Genomic DNA, 22,768 nt, shown 5'->3' with positions numbered 1-22,768 from the left:
CATAATCCCTAACTTCGGATTGCTCCTAGGAATTGTGGAAATGAAACACACAAAGCTTTTTGTCTGCGGTTTGAAATGTTCAATATGCAAATCTCAGAGTTTCCCCATAAGGGCAGGTTTCTGCAGGTGGACTGGTGTGGAGGTACTAACTGCTCAGTTTATTATGCAGTGATTTACAGCCCTCTAGTGGGTCTTTAATGTAGCAATTAAAGGGAAGCTGAGGGCATTGAGGTATGGCTTTGTTCTTTTGTTTGTTCCTTCCCTCGTTCATTCATTCATTCACTCATTCACTCATTCATTCATTCATTCAATGTACAAATGCCAATTGATTGTCCACTTATGTTCTGGGCATGTTTTGTTGATACTGCAGTGAACCAAATAAACAACAACAAAATCATATGCCTTAGTCACTTAAGACAAAGAAGATGGCTAGTAGAACAAATTTGGGGCAAAGATCAGGAGCTTGATTTTGAACATGTTAAGTTGGAGATACCCGTTAGTCTCCCAACTAGCTTCTTTTCAAAATTTGTTGGTGCCTTTGGGAACAATGTAGGGCACTGGTGAGGAGAAAACACGGCCATAGGGCAGATAATCTCTTTATTTGGGAGTTCACCACGTTTGAATTAAAATGGACAACATGAAAAAGTCTGTGAAGACAGTGAATTAGACCTTGGGTGTGAGAGAGAAGTTCAAGCCTTGGCCCCATTCTCACGGAACTGCTCAGCTCTTAGTTTTCTGTTTAACTGTAATCTCAGTTTCTGTCTCGATTCTTTGTTTTCTTCATTCTGACCACAGTTTGTAATGGTTGAATTTCTCCGCACATGATGTACACAAGTGTATGTACCTCCTTCACCTCCAGAACTGCATGTGAGTCCTCCTCACTGGGGTGTCTCTATCACCCGGCAGGGTCTCAATTTATATTTGCTGAAGGATGAGTTGTGTTGTAATAGGTTAGATAAGATAGATATACATGAGAAGCTAGTGATATAGGCTAGTATCTGGCATATTCTAAATGAGTAAAAAGCACAGTTAATTCCTCTTTTAGGAGACCACAGTGGGTTGGAGGCAGTCAGGGATCTCTTCAGGGAAGAAACTGGGAGTGAGCGGAGTCTTAAAAAAAACGAATGGTGGAAAACGAAGGAAGGAGAGAGGAAGTGATGGGGGAAGGGATGTTTCTTGTAAAGGGTTCCTGAACGACCTCCATATGCTCCTCTGCCTCCACGGTCTCTGCTTTAGTGGCTAGTGGTCTCTGCTGCATTGTCCTGCCCCTGACTCGATTACCTGGGCGATCTCCATGGGAAGGACAGTGTTGCAGAGACCCGCCCACACCCGCTTTCCACCTGTCCACCCTCCCGTCTCTTCTTTAATGACCACCTAGCATACAGATGTCTATCATTATGCCTGGCACGTAGTAAGTGCTCAACAAATATAAATATTTTTTCAATGAACATATGTGTCTAGAGGCCCCTCTCCATAATCTTGGGATGGATTTTCCCCAATATTCTCTGCCATCGGGCTGGGGCACTTGAAACATGAGCACTTCAGGGCTCACATCAAATCCTTGAATGATTATTAATAAGCTACTTTCTCATACTTTCATTTAACAAAGATTTGTTGCATGCCTCCGGGATTTATGTTGGCTGCAAGGAGCTTAGAGCTGAACTACCATGAGACCCATGTAAACAAATAATGATAAAGTAAGTGTTGACTTATGTACAAAATGGTCTGTGAACACTGTAGATGGAGAAATTGCTTGTTTTTAGCACGTTAGAAGAGGCTTCCTGGAAAACAGGAAAGAAAGCTGGCATTGAATATCGAAAGACAAGTTGTGTCTTCTAGACAGACATGGGGTGGTGGAGTGGTTAAGGGAGTAGGTTGGACAGTATTCCAGGCAAATGGTATAACAGGTACAAAGGTGATCGTGGGTGGCGGTGGTAGTTGAGGAAGTATGCCAGGTTTGGGGAATTGGAGCAAAGCATGAGAGTAGAAGCGTGGCCAGAGAGAAGGTATAGGACTGGATTTGGGGCAGGCCAGCCAAAGAGCCCCATGGATGTCAATCTTTAAGAGGTACGAAAGTAAAAAATACAATGCCAATTAACTCAGCCACTTGTAGCTCCTTACGTAACTTTTGAAACCTAAATTGGCCTTATTCCCTGAAGTAAGACAGTGTTCTTGAATGTTACTTTAAAAATTCTTCTGGCTGGCAATTCCAATTATGCTATATTCAGTGCATGTAATAAATTCCTTATTTTTAACATAAAGAGGTTTGTAATTCTTATTAATAGAAAAGCAAGTTCCTTTCAATTCCATGCTGAACAGATATTTAAAGAAAATTGACCTATTTATGCACTGCCAAATTATTAGCTTTCTGGTAATGGGCTCCATCCAGGGCTGACCCCCTCTCCCAGGTAGAAATGGGACTGTTGCATCTGACTGGGTGAGCTGGGTGCCCAGAAGAGGCTATGTCTAATGAAGTATTGTCAATTAATTGTTTGGCACCCCCAGATAACCTATTTGGTAGCTTTTACTAATAAAATAAATTTTCATAGGAGTCTTTTTTTTAATGTTTTATTTTTATTTTTGAAAGAGAGAGAGGGAGAGAGAGTGTGTGTGTGTGAACGGAGAAAGGGCAGAGAGAGAGAGAGAGAGAGAGAGAGAGAGAGAGAGAAAGGGAGTTGTAGAATCCAAAGCAGGCTCCAGGCTGTCAGCACAGAACCTGACACTGGAGTGTAAACCCACAAACCCTGAGATCATGACCTGAGCCAAACTCAGATGCTTCACCCACTGAGCCGCCCATGGGCCCCTTTTGTCTTAAAGGTAAACTCAACTAGCTCTGCCTCAGAGCCACCATATTCTCCTGGGTATTTCAGGACTTCCGTATTCTATATTGAGGTTTTGCACACATCCTGAGGTTTTGCACACGCCCTGTGCTTGTTAAACAGGACTCTAAATTTGGTGTTCAAAAAGGTAGTCTCTCTAATGATGGTTACACCCTAAAGTCATGTGTAAGCTTTAAATCATCTCTATGAGTATCCACTGTTTTTAAATTGATTCTTCTCTTCCCGACCGTTAGGCCTAAAAGAGATAATCTAACTTTTCTGTGCTTTCCTTTCCTCATGGGAAACAACACGAATTCCTGCATTATAGGTTTGTGTTGAGGAATGAACGAGACAACACACGCATAGTGGCTGGCACAGTCCCCAACCATAGCCTGCCCCGGTTCGCGCACCCTTCGGAGTGGTTCTCTACTTTTCATCTCGGTTCTCAGCTCCCACGAAGTCTTCCGTGGGACCCCGCCTAGGCTCAGGGTTCAGGAACCTAAGAGAAGGGCATGCGCACAGAAGAGTGGGTAGTGTGAGGGGTCAGAGTGCAAAGATCGGAAGGCAGCTGGTGGCAGCAGCGTGCAAAGAAGTCCAAGAAGACGTCTCTGGACTTCGATTACTTGGGCGAGCTCCGCTGGAAGGACAGAGATGCGGAGATCCGCCCACACCCGCTTTCCACCCCGGCCCGCATTCGGTTTAGCTCCGCCCCTTTCTCCCTAGAAGGGGGATAGCGGCGGACGCGGACACCTAGGCGGACAACGGTTGCCTAGCGAAACGCTTTTCCCAAGATGCCTAGGTTGTTGTGTTCTTTTAGCCAATCAGAGAGGCGAAGCGACCTCACCGTGGGCCAATAGGCTGCCAGGCCGGGGCCCGCGTCGGTTAAACCGGGCTGGAGACTGAAGTGGCCAGATAGGTAGTGTGGCTAGGACAGGTCTCCGAGTCGGCGGAGAGATCTGCGGGAGACCAGCGGGGAACGTCCGGGGGCCCGGCCATGCCAAGTAGGGCGGAGGACTACGAGGTGCTGTACACCATTGGCGCGGGCTCCTACGGCCGCTGCCAGAAGATCCGGAGGAAGAGCGATGGCAAGGTGAGCGCGGGCAGCCTCCCTGTTTCCGCCCCTGCTGCGGTCGCACCCGCCCGCGGCGAGCGCCCTTGGCCCCCGGGTGGCGAGAGAGCGAGAGGCCTGGGGCTATGGGTCTTCAGGGCGGGGTGCCTGGAAGAGGCCATCTCTTCCAGGTCTGTGTCTGTCCTGTCTCGCTCAAGGGCTGGGACACTGCGTGTTTTGAGATGTATCTATGTATCTCTACTTTTTTCTTTCTCTTCCCTGTCCCTCTTTCCTGCTTTGACTTGCTTAGGGCCTCCCTTTAGTGACAGGTGGCTGAGTCTTGAGTTCTATTCAGAGAAGAGTATCCCTCTCAGACGTGGGAAAGAGGCAGGACCCCCAGAACCTGGAGCTTTTTGTCTTGCAGTCAGAACTCACTTAAAATATCCATTACTTGGATTATTGGATTGTTGTTTTCCAGTGTGTGTAGGTAGACCTTATACAGGAGGAAACAATGGAGAGGAAACTGCCTGGCTGGTGGCAGAAGGATCTTTACTAAGGGCTCTCACCCTGGAAAACTTTGACCGGTTGGACAGTGGGAATGGTCAGGGACTTTGCCTCTGCTCCAGCTTTGACCCAAGTACCTTTTGCTACCGTGCCACAAAGCAACTGAGGGTAGGGGGTTGGAGGAGGCCTAATGTGACTCCACCTCTCTCCCATGGCATCATTTACCCCTTGAAAACTAGGGGAAGATTGTGGAAATGAACTCGGGTTTCTTAAGTTCATTGAACTTAACTAGATGGTAATGACAGTTGTGATCTATTTAATAGAGAAGTAACTTAAATTTTTTTTTAATGTTTATTTATTATTGAGGGACAGAGACAATGCACTAGCTGGGGAGGGGCAGAGAATGAGGGAGACACAGAATCCGAAGCAGGCTCCAGGCTCTGAGCTGTCAGCACAGAGCCCGATGCACAGCTCAAACTCATGAACCGTGAGATCATGACCTGAGCCAAAGTCAGACACTTAACTGACTGAACCATCCAGGCGCCCCTGAGAGAAGTAACTTTTAAAAGTTTAAAATTTTGGAACGTTCATTCTTTGTCTTTGAATATGTAATGAGTTCATTCATACCTTGGAAATTCTTACTTCAGATACTAGTTTGGAAAGAACTTGACTATGGCTCCATGACAGAAGCTGAGAAACAGATGCTTGTTTCTGAAGTGAATTTACTCCGTGAACTGAAACATCCGAACATTGTCCGTTACTATGATAGAATTATTGACCGAACCAACACCACACTGTACATTGTAATGGAATATTGCGAAGGAGGGGACCTGGCTAGCGTAATTACAAAGGGAACCAAGGAAAGGTAAATTCATCTTTTAAATGTAAGCTGAAAATGGGCCAAGTTTCATTTCTGTTAAGCATCCTAGTTTAGGATTGGGGATGAAGTAGTTAGTTATGTGGAAGACTGTTCTTGTATTTGTTCTGTGAGTCCACAGCACTTTAGAATCAACACCCATACCTTATCTTGAAAATAATTTATTTTCCTAGTTGTACACTCTGAAAACTAGATACTTCACATTATCCCTTCTTTTTAGTGTTCTTATTCAGAAGTCATATGCTGTGTAACTGCTTTGGTTTCAGACAATACTTAGATGAAGAATTTGTTCTTCGAGTGATGACTCAGTTGACCCTGGCCCTAAAGGAATGTCACAGACGAAGCGACAGTGGTCATACCGTGCTGCATCGGGATCTGAAACCAGCCAACGTTTTCCTGGATGGCAAGCAAAACGTTAAACTTGGAGACTTTGGGCTAGCTAGAATATTAAACCATGATACGAGTTTTGCAAAAACATTTGTTGGCACACCCTATTATATGTCTCCTGTAAGTATTTCAGAACTTAGATACTTTTTAAACATCCTAACGCTAAGCATTCAGTGGAGGGAAATTGAGGGTTTTGTTTATTTGTTTGCTTAGTAATATACAATAGTCAGGAATGAATACTGTTCATTTGGAATTTATATTTTTTCCAAATGGACCACCAGACTCTTAAACTCCTCCATACCAACAATTAAAGTGAAGCTTTTGTTGAATGGCTACCATGTGCCAAGTTTTGGGATTACGAAGATGTAATAGGTTTTGTCTCTGTTTTCAAAAGCAACATGGGCCCTGTATAACACCTTGGACTCATTTAGAGTGTTTGTTCAAGACGCAGAGCCCTGGGCCCCAAACCCAGATCAAGTGGATCCAGATCCATCTGGATCTCTGGGTGTCTGGACCAGTTCTTGCACTCTGCGCTTTTTTTCCCTTCCACTTTTCATTTTGAACATTGCCTTTCAGTAGACTCTCTAGATGATTCTTGTGCATGGAGATTCAGGGCTTACTTCAGATAATGTGCTTTTACAGTGTTAGCTTCTTGTACTTGTGTTTTTGTTGTTGTTGTTGCCTTTTCCTACAGTGGAGCTGCAGCGGACCCACTTTACTTCTCTGTTCTCTCTGTTGCTAGATATTTTGTTTCCAGAATTTCTTACCATTCTAAGGAGCACTGCTCTGCACACCTTTGATGCATTATTCATTCTTCCTTTTTGGTTATTTCCTTGGCATGTAGCTCTCAGAAGGGTATGAACTAGGTCAAAGGGTATGAACTGTTTATGACTCTAGATATTACCTGATGGCTGTTAAAAGCTTGAAGCAGTAAGTGCTATCACTAATGTGTTGTTTTTGACTAAGATTAGACATTGCCAGAACAGTGTCGTTTTCGCACTGGATCGGATTCTAAATAGAAAGCCTTTAACATAAAGGAAAATTACCCAAAAGTGGTTCTTGGAAAATTTGAAACCTGTGTAATTCTTTTGTTCCTTTTCCCTCCTGCCCTTGTAATTAGATCGGTTCAGCCTTCCCTAAGGCATTGATTGTCAGGAAGTGGTATCAGACTCACCTGTTGGAGTTTAGAACACCAAGAAGCTTCCCGAAGGTTTTGGTACTACTTCTGTGCCCATTGTTGACAATAAGAAACTATGGTAGACTAATACTGTAAGTGTGGAAGAAAGGAAAATACTTAAAATAGGAAATGAGAATACTAGTTAATACTGTGATTTATACTGTGGACTAAGAGAAAAATATATACATGGATAATTTAGCCATTTATGTCTATATCCATTTACATGTGCACCAGATGTATGTTTTGGTTATTCTGAAATTTTCTCTGGGTTTTTATTTTATTTTATTTTATTTTTTGCTCTGATTCTTTCAAAATGGAGTTTCTACATTATGCATGCCTTGAGGGTAGAGGTCTCATATTCACCTTTGAATTATCAGCACCTGATCTATTGTAACACAATAACATTTGTGAGTGAAATGAATGTGAAAGTGAAATGAATGTGAGTGAAATGAAGTGAATGAATTATATGCGACAAAGTATATTAGGATAAGATCATTGCCTTTTTTCCATTATAAATTTGAAGATAAAATATAAAGTACCATCTTTATTACTGTGATATAAGATCTGACATAAACTGGATCTGTCTTTTGAATCTGATATTTTTGTACAGATATAAAATGTTTTCCTTTTTTTTCCTTTTTTCTTCTCCAGGGCAATATTACCAAATGTTAAGGTTCCACTTTTGTTTCAGGTTATTTTATAAGTTTTAAAACAAAATAAACTTTTCACTCCTCCTACACTTTTACCCTTTTTTCCCCCTTTAGGAGCAGATGAATTGCATGTCCTACAATGAGAAATCGGACATCTGGTCGCTGGGTTGTTTGCTGTATGAATTGTGTGCATTAATGTAAGTGTGAGGAAAACAGCCTTCTGGTCTGAAGTTTATACTCACAGAGGTTTGTCCCCTTTCACTGGGTTCAGCTTTTTGAGCATCCATGCATATTTGAGCCTGAAAGAATCATATGTTGGGTTAAAATTAACATAGATGGACGGGTTAAAAAAATTATTTGCAAATTAATAATATAACCCCTGAGGCTGGTTTATGCTTTTAACCTGGAAAGATGCTTCCCTTGCTAGACTGATACTTAGCTCAAGGGAGAGCGCATCGTCCAGGCTTGTGGAAGAAATGAAACAAAAATCCAGGGGAGAGGCCTGGGAATCTGGAGAACTAAAAAGAGCTCCCATTCTTTGCCATTTTTTTTCTTTGCCTCCTCTTTTTTTCCTTCTAAACTATTCTGTAGAGCAGTGGTTCTCAGCCAGGGAGCAGGAAATAATTTTGTCCTCCAGGGGACATTTGACAACATCTGGAGGCATTTTCGGGTGTCACAGCTAGGGAGAGCTCCGGCATCTCGTGAATAGAGGCCAGCAATGCTACGAAACATACCACATGCACAGGACAGCCTCCCTAACAAACATCATGTGACCCTGAATGTCAGTAATGCCAAGGGTGGGCAGCTTAGCTAGGGATGACAATCCCAGAAGAAACGTGAACACAAACTGCAGCTTAAACTGTGCTTTTGATTTGGCTCCTATTATATATTTTCGTTTCTACATTAAAAAAAATTTTCCCCAGGCCTCCGTTTACAGCTTTCAACCAGAAAGAACTAGCTGGGAAGATTAGAGAAGGCAAATTCAGGCGAATTCCATATCGTTACTCTGATGAATTGAATGACATTATTACAAGGATGTTAAATTTAAAGGTAAAGAGTGTAAGATTACATTGTCTACTTCTATCTCTCAATTTCTCTCTTGAAGCAATGTGACTGAAGAAGCATTAGCTATAGTTCCTCAGCTAAATCTACTCTGCTAAGGGAAGTGAAAACATGTACATTTGGCAAGTGGTGCATCCTTGCCGGCCTACCTTCTGTGCTTTTCTTCATGCCTCCTCCCTCTCTCTGCCACACTAACAGATGGTGGCTAGCAAAACAGGATTGCAGAAAAGCTCCAAATCCTCAGTTCCCTTGCCTACCTCAAAGCGGCAGGTGGTAAGGGAAGGGGCCACAAATCAAACTTCATTACCCAGCCTCTCGCTCCAGCCGAGAGATTAGAGACCAGAGATGGAGTGGGGGAGGGGAAATAAATAAAGAGATTGTGTGGAAAAGACCTGGTCCTGGGATGGGGAGGAAGATGTCCTAGGGTCAGGTTGATGTGAGAGTAGGAGTTAAATGCTGTGGAATTACAAAGAAGGAAAATGGTGAAATAATAGGACTGAAGGTGGGCAAGGGAGGGTCTTGCTTAAAGTAGTTTTGAGATACAAGGGCAGCACTTGCCCTAAAGCGGCCCTGGCATGCCACCAAGCGCCAGCTTAGGGATTGAAAGGTTAAGGGGGAACAAAGGTTAGTTAACGTCTGCATTACCTTGTGGACCCAGAACCTCATGGGTTAAAGCCACTAGTAAACTTCACCTTTCTAGGTGTTTAAGACCCATCCATAAAGCCCTTTCTTTTGTCTTAGAAATGTATGCTGTTTTTAACGTACCTGCTCTTTTCGGATGAGTATTCTGTTATGAAATCCGACTGCAACACTGAACATTGTTCCCCCCAGGATTACTATCGACCTTCTGTTGAAGAAATTCTTGAGAATCCTTTGATAGCAGACTTAGTTGCAGAAGAGCAAAGAAGAAATCCTGAGAGAAGAGGGCGGCGGTTGGAACTGGAGAAGGTACAGGATTCCAGCCTGGTCTCGGGAGAGCTGAAACTAAAGGAAATACAGTTACAGGAGCGGGAGCGAGCCCTCAAAGCACGAGAAGAAAGGCTGGAGCGTAAGTCTGAATGGGGGCGAAGCAAGGGAGCGCCACAGAGGGCTGTTCTGATGTGTGTGAGATCTCTCTGAACAGAGTATTTGATACGTGGATGTTCTATCAGAGCATTCCGATAAATCCTGAGACACCGAAATACGTATTGGAAAATAGTAAATGAAGCTTGCCGGCATTTCCCTGTTGAGCCTCTTTCTTTCAGATCGAGTGCTCTTATAGTGTCGGTCACTGACTGTGATGACCCTGACGCAGTAGCCATTATATGTTACTGTGGAGCTACTTTTTCTTTCTCTTCTTTAATATATTTATACCCTACACTGTTTCCATCGGAAAAGAGGGTTTAAGCATTTGCTGCCTTCCATAATAAAAACCATCGCTTCTATCTTCTGATATGGCTGGCCCAGCACAGCCCAGATGTAAAACTCTATTGCATATGGGACTAGATATGTTTGGGCAATTCATTAAAGCATGTGGGTAAAGGTGTTCTAGGTCTGTAAGTCTTAGTCTTGAGTAGTAACTGATTAGGTACTAATTAGTTTTTGATGCCGAAAGTCTGTCTACTTCACCAAAGTAAGAGCTGCTACCCAGGATGTAGATTAAGCAAAGTAGCAACAGCAGCGAGGCTCTTCATGTTAACGTCAAGGGCCAGGAGATGGAGTCATGACCGTCTCCCGTCACCCTCACGGCTCACTTGATTTTGCTTCTGCGGCTTTATGCACATGCAGCCGAGGGATAGCGTTCTATTTAAATGAACGTACAAGGCATCCCATACATGCATTCATGTTTTTACTTCCTGATGATAATTGTTTAGTGCTGTGAGCTCTGCTTTCTGGAGGAGTATAACCTGGGCTTACCCAGAAACCTTTTTTTGATGCTTTTGTCAAAAGAATTTGTAAGACAAAAACTTTCATTAAAACCTTTCCCAATGTTTTGTGGTTTCATAGAGCAACTGAAGTCTGAACTTTCTGAATTCTGGGCCATGAATTAAAAAAATAGCCTTTGTTACTGATCTAAAGAAGTACCTCCCGAGTTGTGGTTTATTTCCGCTTCTATTTGGGTGCTCTCATTGACCCAGAAGAAGGAGGGTTTGTTCTGTGAGGCTAGGCAATGCCCGGAAAGTGGACTATTGCCTGCTTTCAGTGCAGAGCAGAGATGGCTTTCGTTGTTTATTTTCCCAAATGAGTTCCTCTCAGACAACATGACCAAAAGTTGATGCTGACCTTGTATTTGTGCTTAAACCAGTCCTTACGAGAAAACCTAAGACAACACACAACATACTAAAGTGCTGAATCAGAACCTAGCAATAGGTTGACCAGGGTTTATGGTACGGAACCTTTTGCACTGCTGGTCAGGCATGCTAGGCTGCGTGATGAGGAAAAGTGGTAGGATTACCAAATGTGAACCGTCTTAAACCCATAGCCACTTGTTAATATCTTTCTTGTTCCATTGCCTTTTTAAAGAGAAGGAACGTGAGCTTTGTGTCCGTGAGAGACTGGCAGAGGACAAGCTGGCTAGGGCAGAGAGTCTGTTGAAGAATTACAGCCTGCTGAAGGAGGAGAAGTTGCTGTGTCTGGCGGGGGGTCCAGGTATGAGAATTCGCTCCGCAAACAGAAGCTGCCACCACAGATGAAGAAATGGCACCAGTGTCGCTGCCTTGGGGCTTTGATAGCCCTTTTAATTTATGAAGTCTCGTATTTTAAGATGGAGTTCATTGAATATATGCATCTTAATAGAAATAATTTTGTTATAGCAACGATTTACTTAATGGGTTCATAGACTTGAGGCAATGAGCCATAATGATTTCATCTTCAATTTTATTTGCCTCATGAAACTACATGTTTAGTTTTTTTCCTACTTAGGTTTTAAAGCTAGGACACTTAGGGGCGCCTGGGTGGCGCAGTCGGTTAAGCGTCCGACTTCAGCCAGGTCACGATCTCGCGGTCCGTGAGTTCGAGCCCTGCGTCAGGCTCTGGGCTGATGGCTCAGAGCCTGGAGCCTGTTTCCGATTCTGTGTCTCCCTCTCTCTCTGCCCCTCCCCCGTTCATGTTCTGTCTCTCTCTGTCCCAAAAATAAATAAATGTTGAAAAAAAAAAAAAATTTAAAGCTAGGACACTTAAAAAAATGTTGTGCATTTCAGATTTTTCTTTTGGTATATTACCAAAATTACTATACATTTCTCTTCATTTTCAAGCAAAAATCCTAGCATTTTACTCTTGCCACATGAGCAGGTAACATGTGCCACATCTTTCATAGAAAGTATGGCTTAGGGGCACCTCGGTGGCTCAGTTGGTTAAGCATTGACTCTTGATTTTGGCTCAGGTCATGATCTCATAGTTTGGGAGTTTGAGCCCCACGTCAGGCTCTGAACTGACAGCATGGAGCCTGCTTGGGATCCTCTCTCCCTCCCTCTCTCTCTCTCTCTCCCCCTCTCTCCCTGCCTCCCCCCCCCCCCCCCCGCTTCTCCCTCATTTGTGTTCTACTTCTTTCCCGCTCTCTCAAAATGAAAAAAAAAAGAAAGAAAGAAAGAAAGTATAGCTTAAAAGGTGTGAGAAACTAACTGTAGAATAGGCCATCACTTTTGGGTCTTTGCTAAGACCCCTGCAAATTGAAACATGTATTTGGGGCGCCTGGATGGCTCGGTTGGTTAAGCGTATAACTCTTGATTCTGGCTCAGGTCATGATCTCACAGTTTGTGAGATTGAGCCCCGTGTTGGGCTCTGCGCTGACAACGCAGAGCCTGCTTGGGATTCTCTCTCTCTGCCCCTCCTCCTCTCGCTGTTTGTCTAAAAATAAATAAATAAATAAATGAACATTAAAAAAATTGAAACCTATATTTGTGAAAATTCAGTTGGTTGATATCTACCTATGCCCTTTGTGTTTCCCTTGTTATTCAGAGTAGACGGTTTGTAGACAGTCAGCCTTCCCAGGGCCCTGCCTTCGTGGGCCCTGGCCCTTCGCTGTGCTCCAGTGAGAAGCGGTTGGTGGGTGTATCAGCGAGCCAGTCTAATGGGCCTTCTACATTTCACAGAAACCCTACGTCTTATTTACACTACTTTTTAAAAAAAAATTTTTTTTTAATATTTTTATTTATTTTTGAGACAGAGACAGAACATGAGCAGGGGAGGGGCAGACACAGAATCCAAAGCAGGCTCCAGGGTCTGAGCTGTCAGCACAGAGCCCGACGCGGGGCTCGAACTCACAGACCGTGAGATCATGACCTGAGCCGAAGTTGGACGCTTAACGGAGTAGGCCACCCAGGCACCCCATACCCTACTCTTTAAGATTATGGAAAGTGCAAAGCGTTAAACCTCTTTTCTCTAAATTTCTATGTGACATAAATTATTTTTTTAAAGTATTTTGTTGGTTTTAAAAATTGAGTATCTGAATTTTCCAGTGAAACTTAGGCAGAGTTCTTATGGCTCCCTCCTACCATGTAGGACAGAGTGAATCTGGTCACTTCAGTGAGCATGATAGCATTTTGTAAATGGAACAGACAAAACTAAGTTAGTTTGATGGTTATAATAATATTATAGTGGTAAGTGATGGAAGTAAATGAAACAAGAATTATATAAAATTTAGGCTTCATCTCTTTTGAAATAACTTCTTTTTTTCTCACTATTGCTACCTATTATTTCAGTATTTTTATAATATTTATTCCAGCTTTTCTCTTTATGCCCCCCCCCCCCCCAAGACAAAGTAGGCTGAAATTGTAATCAATGTGGTAGAGTGAGGAGAAATGTTCATCTGGGTGAGTTTCATGCGTCAAACCTGTTGTCCAGAGTTACGGAAGGCCCTGCTGGGTCGTCTCCTCCAGGGAGGAGACTCTTGCCCTGAGAGTCTGAACAAAGGCAGAAGAGAGCTCAAGCAGGATGATGCATTTCAGTGCAGGATGTATAAATAGTCGGGATCCACTTTGTTGCACATCGTGGCGAATACTTACATTACAGTGAGCTTTAGGAATCAAGTGTCCCCTTGGGGCTAGGAGGTACTTTATGGCTCTGAGCACTGGAAGCACCAAAAGCACCGAGCCTATCAGAGTCCTAAAATAAACAAAGCAGGAGGAAACGGTGCCCTGGGCACTCAGGATGGCTGGAAGTATCCTCTCCCCACCCTCGGGCTAGAAAATTCACGTGGAGGAAGATGTAATGCGTCAAACTCATCACAGTAAGCAGCAGCCTCTCTTTAAAAGCTCTTAGTCTATTTAATGAAATGCTAACTTTGGGAAACACTAATTCTTATTCTAAATACTTCTTTCTTATAGAACTATCCCATCAATAGGATTTACAGTGTACGTGGTTGGCTTATGAATGTATAGGTATTGGTGACAATAAGGGTGGATATCTTTCAAACAGTGGAGTTAAGTGTAAAAGCAATCAGGTTTGCTTTGCAGCAGGAACACTATGAAATAGGAAGTCCCAGGGGCGCCTGGGTGGCTCGGTCGGTTAAGTGTCCGACTTCGGCTCAGGTCATGATCTCACGGTCTGTGAGTTCGAGTCCCGCGTCGGGCTCTGTGCTGACCGCTCAGAGCCTGGAGCCTGTTTCAGATTCTGTGTCTCCCTCTCTCTCTGCCCCTCCCCTGTTCATGCTCTGTCTCTCTCTGTCTCAAAAAATAAATAAACGTTAAAAAAAAAAATTAAAAAAAAAAAAAAAAAGAAATAGGAGGTCCCAGGACAACTGGAAGGCAGCGTTTCTCTGTGCAGCCAGCTCCTACCCCAGGGCCTTCCATTTGTTCCACCTAGAACATCTTCCTCCAGAGAGCCACCTGGCTTCTGCCTTGTCTCTGCTCAAAAGTCCCCTTACTCTGTACCTTTGATCCCCCAGCACTTCTGTCTCCCTTTCCAGTGCTACTTTCCCCCCACATATCACCTCAGATACTCCTCACACGTGCTAGTTTACTTGTTTGTGGTCCGTCTCCCCCTACCGGAGTGGGGCCTTTAGTCCACGATGGCCTGTACAGTGAGCTCAGTAAATATTTGAACGTATTTCCTTTAAACGAACACAAAGGAAAAATAAGAAGATTCTGGAACTCAAAACTGCAAGTCGCCACCCCCAGATAGTTCTGCCAGTAGCCAATAGTGTAGCCACCTCACGCAAATTTTTCTTCATGTAAAAGCTACAATTCACATATTTATCTCTTCCATGCTGACTTTGCTCAGGTCCCTTTTGAAACATGTTTCTGGTCGTTAAGCTGCTTTGAAACGAGTGTTCTTGAATGTTTAACCCAAACTATAGGTGTCATCTGTAAGAAAGACCTTCTGCTTCTTACTTTTCTGGAAGTTATGTGTTCTAGGTAGAATGGCACTTGTCTTCAAGGGTAGAAATAAATCACATTGATTTCCAAAAGTTTTGGTTGTGGCCCATAATCCCCAATGCATTTAACCTTAAGAGTTGATTGAGGATAAAACATGTTCCTTGGCACATTTCAGGATTATTTTTCAATGCTGTGGGTTAAAAGGTTGATTGATTTCTGCCAGCATCATGCCCCTCACCCCCTATCCCAGAGAAAATAACACAGGTCCCCAGATTTCAAATATGAGCTGAATACATATTTTGGGGAGCACCTACCTGGGTGGCTCAGTCGGTGAAGCAGCCAACTCTTGATGTCGGCTCAGGACACAATTCACTGTTCCTGAGTTCGAGCCCCATGTCAGGCTCTGCACTGACTGTGTGGGGCCTGCTTGGGATTCTCTCTCTCTCTGCCCCTCCCCACTCGTGCTGGTGCATTTTCTCTCTCTCTCCCTCAAAAATAAGTAAAACATCCAAAAAAGAGAAAAAAAGAATAAATGTGTTTGAGAAGTCGGCTAAGTAAGGAAAGGCTGAACTTTTTTTTTTTTCTTTCTAAAGAACTTTTTGATCTTCCATCCTCGATAATTAAGAAGAAAGTTCATTTCAGTGGGGAAAGTAAAGAGAATGTCAAGAGGAGTGAGAATTCTGAGAGTCTGCTCCCCTCCAAATCCAAGTGCAAAGACCTGAAGAAAAGGATTCATGCTGCTCAGCTCCGCGCTCAAGCGTTGTCAGATATTGAAAAAAATTACCAGCTGAAAAGCAGACAGATTCTGGGCATGCGCTAGCCTGTAGCCTCGCAGAGACACAGAGCTGTGTCCGTATTGAACATTGCCTGCCCTCGAAAGACTGATACTCAACTGCTGTAGCTTTACTCACCTGGTTCCGTGAGCCGTGCCATTTTGTACAGTGAGCCAGGCCTTGCTGGTTCTTCTGCAACCATTGTACAAAATGCCCACACCTTTCATTTCTCTTTCTTTTTTTTTTTTTTTTTTTTTTAAAGAACACTTCATAGCAAGAATGACATTTTCTTCGTGGGTTGGGCTTTTAATCCTGGGTGTGATTACTACTGGAATGGGAAGCGTTACATTCTAAATGTTGGGGGGGAAATAACGTCAGGGAAAAAAAAGTACTTAGGAGTAGCTTTGAACTACTGAGTGTTGTGCTTGCGATAGTCGTGCCTAGATTCAAGGTTGTACATGTTCCTGAGCTTAGAACACCTAATTGGATACAGATCGGTCGCTACTGCTGGGACATCTCGCTTGTAAGTATCCCATTGGTCTGCAGTGCCAATCTGTCACCTTTGGTGAAGTTCTTCACGGTGATGTCTGAAATCTTCCTTTTTATCCTATTTGAGAGTGTATGAGCTGGCTGTCATTCACCCACCTGTGACTCCCTAAATAAAAGAATTCTTTAGTTTTCCTATATTTATGTTTCTTGCATTTGTTGATCTCTTAGTTGAGGGAGTCTGTGTATTTATGATTCACAGGCATTGGCAGAAGAGGAGAGAACATCAGTCTCACGCTCACCGGGTTTTGCTCTCTGATGGTCTTTTACTCTCCATTTCATCAGTCTGTCTAAGCCGGCAGTCCTTAAGGAGGGGTGATTCCGCTGCCCCCCGCGGGGGACATTTGGCAGTGTTTGGAGACTGATCATGGGGGGGCGGGGACTGCCTGCATGTAATGGGACTACGATGCACAGGGCAGTGCCCGTCACAAGATGTCAGTAGTGCGCGCTTGAGAAATCTGATCTAGGCTAAAACTTGTTGAAACATACACCACCCTGGAAGGAAACTTATTTTAGTTTTGACGGATCTTTTTTTTTTTTTTTAACGTGTCTGACTTCTAATATGAATTAGCAGTGTTTGCTGTGCCTGCCACATTTTGCATGTGATGTTTTCCTAGCGATGCTAATCTTTTCGGCTTAATGAAATAAGACCGAATTATGAAGGGTTAATAATACATGGGAAGAAACCGCTCCTGTATTGTTGGCTATTTTATTGCAGGTTTATCACACAGTTAATAATGCAGTGCCATCAAAGACAAATATTATCGAAACAATCAGAAACTGATATCCATGACTTTGTGGTATCCCCACAGATCAATCCCAGCAGGACCACTTTGATAAACATGTTAAGTATAATTTGTAGGGCCCAGTGCGAAATAGAAATGTAGGGCTCTTTGTTCAAAAAGCAGGAAACAAGTACCATTAAAAGTACAGGAAAAGACTTGTCCTCTCTTCCAAGGTCTCTGTCTCTCTGTTTATTGTGTTATTTGCTACTTAATGTTTTAAGAAAAAATTTTAAACTATTGTGAATTTTCATACTCCTCTTTTATATTGTGCCATGGCAGTTTTAAATGCAAATAGCACATTCTGCATATGTGTGGAATCACTGACCTGTAATTTGTATTCTGTGGCTTATCCAGGAGGGTGCCCCAAGCTGAGCATAAGAGACACAGATCCCTGTCACTGGCATCTGGGGACCCCTGGCCGGTGCTTGCCAAGTTCCTTGTCCCTCCAGCCTCTGGACCTACCTACAGTCCAGCCAGGCATCTCCCCCTCAAGCCACTGCCCCAGCATATGGCAGACAGGTCACTCCCAAGGATCTTTGCACCTCCAAGCTGGGATTTTCTTTGTACCTGCATGAGGGTTCCTGGATCGCCCCTGTCAAGGCCTCCAGCCAGTTGCCCACCAGCCATGCCTTGGGGTGCCAGCCCAGGAAGAGAGAAAGGCATGGGGGGCAGCTGCTGCCATACCCTGCCCTGAGATGCCTCAGGGCACAGGCCCCCAATCCTGACCTTTTCCTTGCCCGTGTGCACACCCTTTCTGGGAGCCGAGTGTGGCAGTGGTCATGGGGAACAGGCAGGAAGGGGAAGCCGGATGGGGCCTGGTGCACCAAGGGGTGGGGGAGCAGGAAGCGGGAGGCAGGACCTTGCATGAACTGAGGCTCTGAGCCCCCACATAGGTGCTATTGTCCCATCAGACCCAACTTACAAAACATCCATTCAAAGACGCAGTTGTTAAGCGCTGCAAGCACAGAGCTTCAAACCCCAGGTGCCGGGCCCTTCTGCAAACCGGGTCGTGCTACATGTGGGGCCTGTGTGTCTGCACTGGTCACACTCACGAAAACAGCCCTTTCTTCAGGAAACTCCTTTCCTACCTGAGGAAAGAAAAATCTTCTTTCCATTTTGAAATCAGTGACTAGTTTTCCCCTCCTCAGACTCCACCTTCATCTGCTTTCCTTCCTTCAGTCAATAATTGTGGGGCACCTGCCGTGAGCCGGCACTGTTTAAGGTGCTGGAGATACAACAATGAAGAAATGAAGTCCTTGCCCTCGTGGAGATTCCTTTCAAGGAAAGGGGGAGGCTGTGGTAGGTTAGGGTTTAGGGGGAGCTGGAGGAGAAAAGGAAAGGTGAGGTTTGAGGGAGGTGGGGGGAGAAGGCAAGGACACCTGGGGGTGGGGGTGGAGAGGTGAGCACAGGAGGGAACTGCAACAGGACAGAACTTGAAAATAGGCGGACACTCGGAAATTAAGCACAGATGTTTTAGCCGGCTGATGTGTCCCCGCTCCCTCTCTAAAGCTAATAAAACCTTGCTTCCTGTTCACCTCTACAGCTGGGAACATCTAGGGGTATTTGGGCGATGGTGGTAGATTAGAAGGGGCATCTCTGGTGGCAGGGAGCAGGGAGTCCTCCCAAGTGATGTTTCTCCAGCATCTCTTTCTAAGACCCTTCCAAGATATTTTGCTGGACACCAATCCCATACTCACCATTACAGACTTTACATATTTAAGTGATAAATTTTACCAAGCCCAGCCCGCTCAACACGCTTTGGAAAAAAGGGTCATTGGATTGGAGGCAGATTAATTAGTAGTTCTGAGATATAACCACAAGGTGGCGCCATGGTCCTGTTAGACCAGAAGTCCCAGCCTCTGCAATTGGTTGTTACTGAGCGATTACCCGGCAGGCGCTGGTTAAATGTTTTATTCCTATCATTGCGTCCAGTCCTCACAACACCACATGAGAAATAGGCACCATGAGCGTCACACTTCACATGAGGAAACTGAAGCTCAGAGATCACAGCGGGGAAGAGCCACAGTTTCTGAACTTATGTTTTTGACTCCAAAGCTCATGCTCTTGACTATAATCCTCCACTGTCTGCCTGCGCAAGACAGCAAAAAGTTGGTTTTGTTCCCAAACCATCTAATTTCCCATGATGATGGGTGGATGGTCGTAATCCGTGGCTTTCTCCAAGTCATTTTCATGACCGAGGAAGGGTGGGAGTGGAGCTGGCCTGGTTAGGGTCCAGTGGGCTTCCAGATCTGTGCGCTTAGGACAGATGGGTTAGTGTTGGGGGAGGGAGGCTGAGATGTGGTTTTCAAGTGACCCCAGTAGGACCCCAGGCCAAATGGCTTTAGACGAGTTGCCTTACCCCCTTTCCCCAGCAACTTCCATTCTCACCTTATGGCTCTCCATTGCCTCAAAAACGCAGCCTAGATGCCCCAGTACACTTGCACTGCCCAGCTTCCTCTGCAGAACCACTGCATTCAGGACTGTCCTCCCCTGAGGTGTTTTATGTTTCCCGGTGACCCTCCTCCTTCCGGGACAAAGCTCATTCCTCTAGGCAAGCTGGTTCCCTCAAAGACTTGAGGTAAGTCTGCCCCCTGCAACGAACTGAGGGCGAATGTAAAAGGTGACACAAGGCAGCTGTTTAAACACGAATGAGGAGGGGCGCCTGGGTGGCGCAGTCGGTTAAGCGTCCGACTTCAGCCAGGTCACGATCTCGCGGTCCGTGAGTTCGAGCCCCGCGTCAGGCTCTGGGCTGATGGCTCAGAGCCTGGAGCCTGTTTCCGATTCTGTGTCTCTCTCTCTCTCTGCCCCTCCCCCGTTCGTGCTCTGTCTCTCTCTGTCCCAAAAATAAATAAACGTTGAAAAAAAAAATTAAAAAAAAAAATTAAATAAACACGAATGAGGAGAACTTACGACACAAGGCAGCTGTTTAAAAATGAATGAGGACATAAGAGACTCTTAAAAACTGAGAACAAACTGAGGGTTGGTGGGGGGTGGGGGGGAGGGGAGGGTAGGTGATGGGTATTGAAGAGGGCATCTTTTGGGATGAGCACTGGGTGTTGTATGGAAACCAATATGACAATACATTTGATATATTAAAAAAAATAAAGTGATTAAATAAAATAAAAACGAATGAGGAGAACTCATAAGTCCCAACAAGAGGGAATTATTGCTCATTGTGACTAGGTGGCTGAATGAAAGCAGCCCTCCCACACTGACGTGGGTGCTGATGACCAGCTCACAGAGTCTGGGTGTGTGAGGCCAGCCTTCCCCCAAACCCTGGCTCACTTTGCCCCTGCCCCACCCCCATGGAGGAGCCCAGGGCAGCTGCCTCAGAGCCTCCTGCATCTAAAAGGTTGGGTTCCCCAGCACATTCAGAGGGACCAGTAGGGGCAGCCTTGCTTATCTCCCTCTTGCTTGTCTCCTGCCACAACCACAGCAACTCTGCTTGAGCTGCTGAAACCCCAGACATCCAAGGCTGCCCATCTCTTGACCCCCTACGACCACCCAGCCAGGAAGCAAATATCCCCTCCTCCCACCCGCTCAGACTTTCTCTGAAGCAACACACTGGCCCTTTTGATGCAACGAGGTGTTCCGTAATCCTAGTTGCACATTCATAGGAAATGCTCACCGTGGCTGACTTTATTCTTTACGTTGAAAAAAAAAAAAATCAGTCTTCCCTTAAATTATGAAGTGATAACATCAGTGTAAAAATTCTCACAGTATGAAAGTCTGTGTAAGCAGTAAATTTAAGCAGTAAAAACTCCACCACCCCAAACCTTACTTTCTCTCTTTCTTTCCAGAAGTAGCTGTTAACAATTTGGTGTTTGGTGTTTCCTTCTAGACCTCCTGTGTGTGTGTGTGTGTGTGTGTGTGTGTGTGTGGCATTGAGGTGGAACGTCTCTGTGTATGAGGGTCTGTGGTGTGTGTGTATGTCTACAGGTATGTATCTGAATATGTGTATTTATTTTTTTTTAATTTATCATTTTAGTTATTTTTTGGAAGTGTATCCATTTATTTTGAGAGAGAGAAAGAGAGAGTGCATGTGTGAGCAGGGGAAGGGCAGAGAGAGAGGGAGAGAGAGAGAGAGAGTCCCAAGCGGGCTCCGCACTGTCAGTGCAGAGCCCGATGAGGGGCTCGAACTCACGAACCCGTGAGATCATGACACCTGAGCCGCAATCAAGAGTCGGATGCTCGACCGTTTAAGCCACCCAGGCAACCTGAATACGTGTTTTTAAAACACACAAATTGGGGGGCGTCTGGGTGGCTCAGTCGGTTAAGCATCCGACTTCAGCTCAGGTCACGATCTCGCGGTCCGAAAGTTCGAGGTCTGTGAGTTCGAGCCCCGCGTCGGGCTCTGGGCTGATGGCTCGGAGCCTGAAGCCTGTTTTGGATTCTGTGTCTCCCTCTCTCTCTGCCCCTCCCCCATTCATGCTGTGTCTCTCTCTGTCTCAAAAATAAATAAACATTAAAAAAATTATAAAACACACAAATTGGATCTTAATACACATACTGCTTTTCCGTTTGCTTTTTTTCAATTAAAAATCATTTTTTCTTGTTGGCACATATAAATTCTCTTCGTTCTTAAATAGCTGCCTCGTGTCACCTTCTGCATTCGTCTCAAATTCGCCCTAGGAGGGCAGGCTTACTTTGAGTCTTTGAGGGCACCAGCTCGCCCGGAGTGTCTGCAGTGTGGGGGACACAGCACCTGCCTCACAAACTGAGGGCCCTGTGGGCGGGGCAGGCACACGCCATGGAACACATACACTCCCACAAAGCCGCTCGCCTGCTCCATGCACAGGATCACTGGCCGCAGCTCTGCCCTCAAGAACCTTCATGGTCAATTAACTGGGGAAATAGTGGATGTGGCACGAACAGCATGGGCCGCTGGGCAAATCCCCATAATGCCTGGTGGAGAGTTCTAGGGCCCAGTACAAATCTAGCACTCATCTCTCGTCTGCTCCCTCTCCGCACAGTGTTGGCCCACCCGCCACGTGCACAGAGAACTGTGTCCAAGGGCTTCCTGCTGGGGGCCAAACTCCGAACGCAGAGAGCCAAGACACCTGGCGTAGGCAGTCAGCCCCGCCCTGCCTTCCGCTTGTGTCTTGATCCTCTCCGAGCTTCAGTTTTCCCATCCGGAGAAAAGAGTCTGTGATCCTGGTGAAGATGAGGCGGGGCAGGTTGTGGTCAGGTATGTAGAGCTGTAGCTGCCTGTGAATTTCTTCCTCTGGCTTCAGAAAGGATTTAAAGTGGCTTATGAGAAAAGATGGGTTTTAATAAAATGCAGGTATTAAAAGTAAGGAGGAAGAATGGAGGCAGGAATGAGTCACACATGAGGGTCGTACATAACTACACACTTCCCGTTGTTGGGCCACAAATTTGACTTCCAGCTTCCCAGCAGCCAAAGCAAAAAGGGGGAAGTGCTTAGTTACCCCTCTAGGGCCCTAGGATAAAGGCAGGTGTCTGCTTGCCCAGGAGGTGTGGAACGCTACGGTGAGAGCAGCTCTCCTTTCCACCCTTACAAAGAGGACACTATGGTGCAAGGGGCGCCCCCCCAAGTGACATGTCTGCAGCACCTGCAACACCAAGGCCCGAGTGCTGTCTCCCTCCCTCTGCATAGACTGCTGGCATCTCCCACGCACAAGTCAGCAAGAGCTATTGGAACTGGGAGAGTCGTTTTGGAAATACACCGGTGTGTTTTTCTCTTCACAGTTCTGTATCTTTGCCTCTTTATTTTCCCCACCCCTACTTCTGAGGAACATACCTTGCAGAGGATGAGGATCGTTATAGTAAGTACACTGAGAGACAAGAAAAAGTCACCATTCAGCTTGTGACGTCCAAGGCACGGAG

At 45.1% G+C, this 22,768-nt stretch overlaps 1 protein-coding gene across 1 annotated transcript; it reads left to right on the top strand.

Moving 5' to 3' along the window:
• Positions 1-3,552: 3,552 nt before the first annotated feature.
• On the top strand, positions 3,553-16,271 carry NEK2 (NIMA related kinase 2). The gene is made up of 8 exons (XM_045452456.1): positions 3,553-3,909; positions 5,019-5,236; positions 5,515-5,755; positions 7,577-7,659; positions 8,386-8,512; positions 9,356-9,572; positions 11,027-11,152; positions 15,411-16,271. The coding sequence occupies exons 1-8, from the start codon at positions 3,814-3,816 to the stop codon at positions 15,635-15,637; spliced, it is 1,335 nt and encodes a 444-aa protein (XP_045308412.1). The 5' UTR covers positions 3,553-3,813; the 3' UTR covers positions 15,638-16,271.
• The last annotated feature ends 6,497 nt before the right edge of the window (positions 16,272-22,768 follow it).

Source organism: Leopardus geoffroyi, chromosome C3 (assembly GCF_018350155.1).
Source record: "Leopardus geoffroyi isolate Oge1 chromosome C3, O.geoffroyi_Oge1_pat1.0, whole genome shotgun sequence".
Lineage (NCBI taxonomy): Eukaryota > Metazoa > Chordata > Mammalia > Carnivora > Felidae > Leopardus > Leopardus geoffroyi.
Note: the sequence above shows the minus strand (reverse complement) of the source record. Positions and strands in the feature narration are given on the sequence as shown.

What these genes read in the sequence shown, in the direction of transcription:
- NEK2 (XM_045452456.1), top strand. Translation starts at nt 3,814, where the DNA reads ATGCCAAGTAGGGCGGAGGACTACGAGGTGCTGTACACCATTGGCGCG. An exon ending in CAAGGATGTTAAATTTAAAG is followed by an intron (nt 8,513 to 9,355) that starts GTAAAGAGTGTA and finishes TGTTCCCCCCAG; the next exon opens with GATTACTATCGACCTTCTGT. An exon ending in ACGAGAAGAAAGGCTGGAGC is followed by an intron (nt 9,573 to 11,026) that starts GTAAGTCTGAAT and finishes GCCTTTTTAAAG; the next exon opens with AGAAGGAACGTGAGCTTTGT.